The following is a 6,485-nucleotide window of genomic DNA, read 5'->3' on the forward strand; positions in this document are numbered from 1 at the left end:
AGCCTCTTATCAAAAAAATCTGATTTAAGTAAAAAAAAAATAATTTCCCCTGCTGTTACTCAGACCTTCTTGTCACCTTTTTGTCAACTGTTTGAAATGGGCCACCCTCATTACCATGACAAACGTAATTTTTCCTCCCTTTGTACCCTACTGTTAATTGAATGGTCTCAGACTGACCCCAAACCTGGTAAAGCAACTCCCATCTTTTCATGTGCTGTGTATTTATACCTGGTACTGTATTTTCAACTCCATGCATCTGATGCAGTGGTTTTTAGCCCACGAAAGCTTTTGCCCAAATAAATGTGTTAGTCTCTAAGGTGCCACAAGGACTCCTCGTTGTTTTTGCTGATACAGATTAACACAGCTACTGCTCTGAAACCTGTCCCTGCAGGTGTCCTTCCCCAGGATCCCAGCACTTCTTGTGAGCCTAAGACTTGTCAGTCTGCTGCAGGAAGCGGGGGTTGAGGTGCCAGGGGCCAGAAACAAAGTTTTGGGGGAGAGTTGAGTGGGGTTATATGGATAAGGGGCCCCTCCAGGGGAGATAGCGACCCCCCCCACCCCACTAGCATTGAATGGCAGTAATACCATCGCTGGATAGGGCACGACCAAGTATGATCAGTGTTTAGTATGCTGGCCCTATGTCATACTTTCCCAGTGTAATGCATGACAGGCCTAAGTTCCCTGAACCAAAGCACAATGTAACCCAGGTGAGGCCAGCACAGCCCTGTCCCCCTGCAATGGCTACACTAGGCAGGGAGGTTTAGGAGCCCCTCAGCCAGAAGTCCAGCACTCATTCCCCCGCAGGTGATCCCACCTGGCACAACAAAAGCGGGACAGAGCATCACACACACAGTGTCAGCGGTGCCGGCCTCGGAAGCTGCTCCTCAGCTGCAGTAGGACCAGAAATTCAAGCCCTCAGTGGGAGTGACCTGGGCGCTCTGGTCTACACAGGTGAGCCCAGAGCCAGAGCCCGACTCCCACGCCCCTCGTGGCCAGCGATCCCGCGCTGTTAGGGGGATTACGACTGCACAAGCACCGCGCCTGATCCAATGTATCACTCTACGCCCTTGATCACTGTATCAAGATGAGGCCAAGGCTCTCACCAGAGCTTGCCCTTTGGTAACACTGTGTCCATAAGGCCTCGAGTAGCAGGGAGTTACCCAGACCATGTTGCTGAGGAAGGCGCCCAGCTAGGACACACGTCTAGCACGCGTTGATTTGAAGGGCAGAACGGACTGAGACGAGCACCCTGCCTGCACCACACAGCCACAATTTCATGCAGTGAGTGAGTCCTGCACCCAGCCCAGCCCTGGGGCTGAGCTAGAGCGTGTCTTTGAGAAAGAGGCTCCAGCACGGCCCACGCTCCGGCCAGGCTACAATGCAGACCTAGATCGGTGTAACTTACGTCATGCTGGGGTGCAAAAAATCCGCCCCTCCCAAGCAGCTCCATTATACTGATCTAACCCCCAGCATCCACAGCGCTATGGCGAGGAGAGAGCTTCTCCCATCAGCGTAGCTACCAACGCTCGCGGAGGTGTATTCGCTACACCAACAGGAGACGCTCTCCTGTGGTCTCCACTACAGCAACACAGCGCTACATGGGGAAACAAGCCCTAAGTTGTTCCACTAGCCGTTACCCGCCCTGTGAAACATTTTTGCCTAATTACTATGAATTCATCTACCTCCAGCTTCCAGCCACGGGATCTCATTCTGCCTTTGCCTGTTAGATTAAAGAGCCCTCTGCTATCATAGAATCATAGAAGAGACCTCAGGAGGTCATTTAGTCCAATCCCCTGCTCAAAGCAGGACCAATCCCCAACTAAATCACCCCAGCCAGGGCTTTGTCAAGCCGGGCCTTAAAAACCTTTAAGGAAGAAGATTCACCACCTCCCTAGGTCACGCATTCCAGTGCTTCACCACCCTCCTAGTGAAATAGTGTTTCCTAATATCCAACCTAGACCTCCCCACTGCAACTTGAGACCATTACTCCTTGTTCTGTCATCTGGTGCCACTGAGAACAGCCGAGCTCCATCCTCTTTTGAGCCCCCCCTTCAGGTAGTTGAAGGCTGCTATCAAATCCCCCCTCCCTCTTCTCTTCTGCAGACTAAATAATGCCAGTTCCCTCAGCCTCTCTTCATAAGTCATGTGCCCCAGCCCTCTAATCATTTTCGTTGCCCTCCGCTGGACTCTCTCCAATTTGTCCACATCCCTTCTGTAGTGTGGGGCCCAAAACTGGATACAATACTCCAGATTTCGCCTCACCAGTGCCAAATAGAGGGGAATGATCACTTCCCTCGATCTGCTGGTAATGCTCCTATTAATATAGCCCAATATGCCGTTAGCCTTCTTGGCAACAAGGGTACACTGCTGAATCATATCCAGCCTCTCATCCACTGTAAACCCCAGGTTCTTTTCTGCAGAACTGCTGCCTAGCCAGTCGGTCCCCAGCTGGTAGCGGTGCATGGGATTCTTCTGTCCCAAGTGCAGGACTCTGCACTTGTCCTTGTTGAACCTCATCAGATTTCTTTTGGCCCAATCCTCCAATTTGTCTAGGTCACTCTGGACCCTATCCTACCCTCCAGCGCATCTCCAGCTTAGTGTCATCTGCGAACTTGCTGAGGGTGCAATTAATATTCAATTAATAATCAAAGTCCTTCTCCCCTTGTAAGTATTCATAGACCATGATCACCTCCCCTCTTAACTCCCCCTTTATTAAACTGAACAGGTAAAGCTTTCTTAGTGTCTCAAAGTCAGGCAAGTTTTCCAAACCTTAAACCATTCACATATAGCACTTTTCTGAACCCCTTCCATTTCCTCAACATCCTCTTTACTGGTCTGGTTTCCACACTTCACTCTCACCACTGCTATATACAGGTGTAATAGCATCTCTCTACTCCCACTCTCCTGTTTATATAGCCAAGGATCTTGTTTGCTCTTAGTCATTCCACCACCTTCCCAGCTCGAGCTCAGGTAGTTATCCCACAGGAGTAACCGCTTTCCAAAACAGCCCCCCCACCTCCCCCCCCCCCCCGATGTGTGACCTACAATCTTGGTTGCTAGATTTATGGCCATGCATTTTGTTGTATTAAAACACATGTTGTTCAAATGAGCCCATCTAACCATGCAAATCCTGATCAGTCTGTACAACTGAACTGCCACCAATTTGTGGGTCATCAACAAACTTTACTGTGATGGACTGCCAATACCCTGGAATACCTGGAAAAACCTGTTCAAACTAACAAAACTTTATTGAATTAAATTAAACCGGATAGAATTAGGGTTAATCCCTTCGGAGGTCATTGCATTAAAAATGCTATTGCAGCTGTGTTGTTGGGGCACTGCATATACCTGCTCTAGTAGAAGGGGGGATGCTAATGCACTTCCTCAGCTATCAGCCATTGAAGCAACAGCCCCCCTTCCCCCTCCCACCCCAGGGATATGCAAATACTCCTTCAAACTGGCTTCTCCGGAGACCAGCAGACAAAGAAGAGTTTTGGATAAATAGCTGAGTTTAAACTGGCTCAGGGCCTTCTTCCTAATCCAGCAAACAGGCAGGAACCACAGGATCCCTGGGCCATGGAGGGTCCTGATCCTTAGCGTAGGACTGGAAGGACTGGGCCTACTATGGCCCCATGAGACTGGGTGCTTCTTCTGAGCTGAAGCTGTGATGCCACAGGTAGGTGGCAGCCGCAAGGAATCCTCGCGGGGTCAAAGGACTGCTCACGCCAGAATCCATGAACTCTGGTAAACTCATTGGCACGTGTGTAGGCTCTTTTATGGTTTTTATTACATTTTCTCTGTAATGCTTTTCACCTTAACAATAAAGCAAGCATCGTCTCACAACTTATCTCTGCAACAACCACTCTGTTACCAGTCTCTGAGGACAAAGCAAACAGACTCTCTTTGCTGGGAGATACACAGTGAAGGCAGGGATGCAGGCAGCCCGGGAATACCCCAGTCAGAAGAGAGAGGTGTGGGTCTCCATCCAGAAAGGCTGAGCCCCGGTGGGGAAATACAGGTGCAGTGGCCCAAGGAACGCAGAAGCTCAGCTCTGCTGCAGACCAATGTTGTGACCTGTGACCGTGCCTCAGTTCCCCAGCGGTGCAACAGGGACAACAGCATGGCCCCATCTTACAGGGCGGAGGCGAGGAAAAGGCAAATGATTAGGCTCAGAGGTGACAAGGGCCACACAGGAAAGCAAGCGAGACATACACACAAGTGGTAAGTAGCCATGGGGACTGTGATCGGTTACAGTATCTCTGTCAACATTCCAACAGCCACTCTTAACCCTTGAGTGACCAGCGATATAAAAACGTTGCAACTTAACAGACATTGTCCCATCCACTCCTAGCACAGAATTGCACACATTTCGGATCTCAGGCTGTTCTGGTCATTAAGACAGCGTCTAACAAGTGTCAGACCCTAGACAAATTTTAATCACATGGCACTTTATAAGATCAGTCATAACTAACCTTACATCAGATTTTATCACCACAAACTGCCAAAGAAAAACCAAGCCATTCATAAACAACAGTAAACACTTGACACTGAGACTCTAGGACAGTGGTCCTCAACCAGGGTATGTGTACTGCTGGGGATACTCAGAGGTCTTCTAGAGGATACATCAATTCATCTAAATATTTGTCTAGTTTTACAACAGGCTACATAAAAAACAATAGCGAAGTCAGTACAAACTAAAATTTCATACACACACTGAGTTGTTTATACTGCTCTATAGACCATACACTGAAATGTGAATACAATATTTATATTCCAATCAATTTATAATTACATGGTAAAAATTAAAACACAAGCAATTTGTCAGTAATAATGTGCTTTGATACTTCTGTATTTTTATGTCTGATTTTGTAAGCAAGTTGTTTTTAAATGAGGTGAAACCTGGGGTACACAAAACAAATCAGACTCCTGAAAGGGGCACAGTCGTCTGGAAAGGTGGAGAACCACTGATGTAGGAGCTTTCCAGAGACCTTTTTTCACCCCTGTAAAATGGAAATACTGGTGCAACCTTAACTAAAGTGGCACTGCGACCCCACTTAGAACTCAGCATATCCTGCAGGTGTGATTTCCTCCTTTTCTGTGCTAATGATCAAGATAAGGAAAAAACAACCCCAAGAAGAACTTCCTACAGCCGAGGAAAGGAGAAGTGCAGAAGACTGTGAAGTTCACTGCAGATCCTACCTTGCCAATCTACCCACCAGACTGGGAAATGCACCCAGAGGACAGGACACCAGGGTGATAACGAGGGGGGATGCACGTGAGGGAACCGGCCAATCTGGCAGGACTAACAGGTCTGTCCACTCGGGGGTCGCGGGGAGAAGAGCTGAGGGAGCCATGCCAGGCTTTCAGATAAGCAAGGCAAGGCAAAGCGCCCGAGGATACTGACCGGCCAGGTGGCCTGTGGGTGGCTCATTCAATTCCCTGAGGGAGAGAAAGGGGCCAGTGACCGCGGTTCGCTGCGCAGGGGCATCGACATGCACAATGGCCACGGAAGGGCAGAGCCACCTACCGCATGCCCAGGCCCAGATGTTTCACCACATCGGAGGCGGAGACGTCCGAGGCCTGGTACGGTTTCCTCTTCTCCTTGAACTCATGGGCCAGGCAGATCCGCCAGCCGGACGGCGGCACCTGGTGCCCCCGGGCAGTGCCTTCAAACCGCTCCATCAGCTTGGCACCGTCCGCCATTGTCGTCTTGTCTGCCAAAGCAGCTTCCTCCTCCCGCGCCCAGCTCAGGGTGCAGCCGCCCCTGCGCCCCACCCCCAGCGCAGGGTGCAGCCCCCCCCGGGCCCAGCGCAGGGTCAGCTGCTCAGTGCAGTCAGCTCCCAGGCAGGACACGGGGTCAGTAACAGCTTCCGCCCCACCCCCGGGCAGGTGCAGCCAGCTCCCGGCCGCCCTTTGGGGCAGAGCTCAGCGCGGCGACCCCCGCCGGCCTCCTGCAGCGGGCTCAGCAAGCCCCCCGCCCCCGGCGCCTGTCTGTCTGCAAACACCCCCCCGGTACCTGTCCGTCCGCCTGTCTGTCTGCAAACACCCCCCCGGTACCTGTCCGTCCGCCTGTCTGTCTGCAAACACCCCCCCCGACACCTGTCCGTCCGCCTGTCTGTCTGCAAACACCCCCCCCGGTACCTGTCCGTCCGCCTGTCTGTCTGCAAACACCCCCCCGACACCTGTCCGTCCGCCTGTCTGTCTGCAGACACCCCCCCGACACCTGTCCGTCCGCCTGTCTGTCTGCAGACACCCCCCCCGTACCTGTCCGTCCGCCTGTCTGTCTGCAGACACCCCCCCCCGGTACCTGTCCGTCCGCCTGTCTGTCTGCAGACACCCCCCCCCGGTACCTGTCCGTCCGCCTGTCTGTCTGCAAACACCCCCCCCCCCGGTACCTGTCCGTCCGCCTGTCTGTCTGCAAACACCCCCCCGTACCTGTCCGTCCGCCTGTCTGTCTGCAAACACCCCCCCCCCGGTACCTGTCC

The 6,485-nt window shown here is 52.0% G+C and overlaps 1 protein-coding gene across 1 annotated transcript in view; it reads right to left on the reverse strand.

Annotated features, from left to right (window-relative positions):
- The window catches only part of GBA2 (glucosylceramidase beta 2), a 62,952-nt gene extending 56,868 nt beyond the window's left edge, over positions 1–6,084 (reverse strand). The window contains exon 1 of the mRNA XM_038401626.2: positions 5,528–6,084. Within this exon, the coding sequence (XP_038257554.1) occupies positions 5,528–5,703 (176 nt within the window). The 5' untranslated portion in view covers positions 5,704–6,084. The remainder of the gene's footprint in view (positions 1–5,527) is intronic.
- Between the last annotated feature and the right edge of the window lie 401 nt (positions 6,085–6,485).

Source organism: Dermochelys coriacea, chromosome 5, assembly GCF_009764565.3.
Source record: "Dermochelys coriacea isolate rDerCor1 chromosome 5, rDerCor1.pri.v4, whole genome shotgun sequence".
Taxonomy (NCBI): domain Eukaryota; kingdom Metazoa; phylum Chordata; order Testudines; family Dermochelyidae; genus Dermochelys; species Dermochelys coriacea.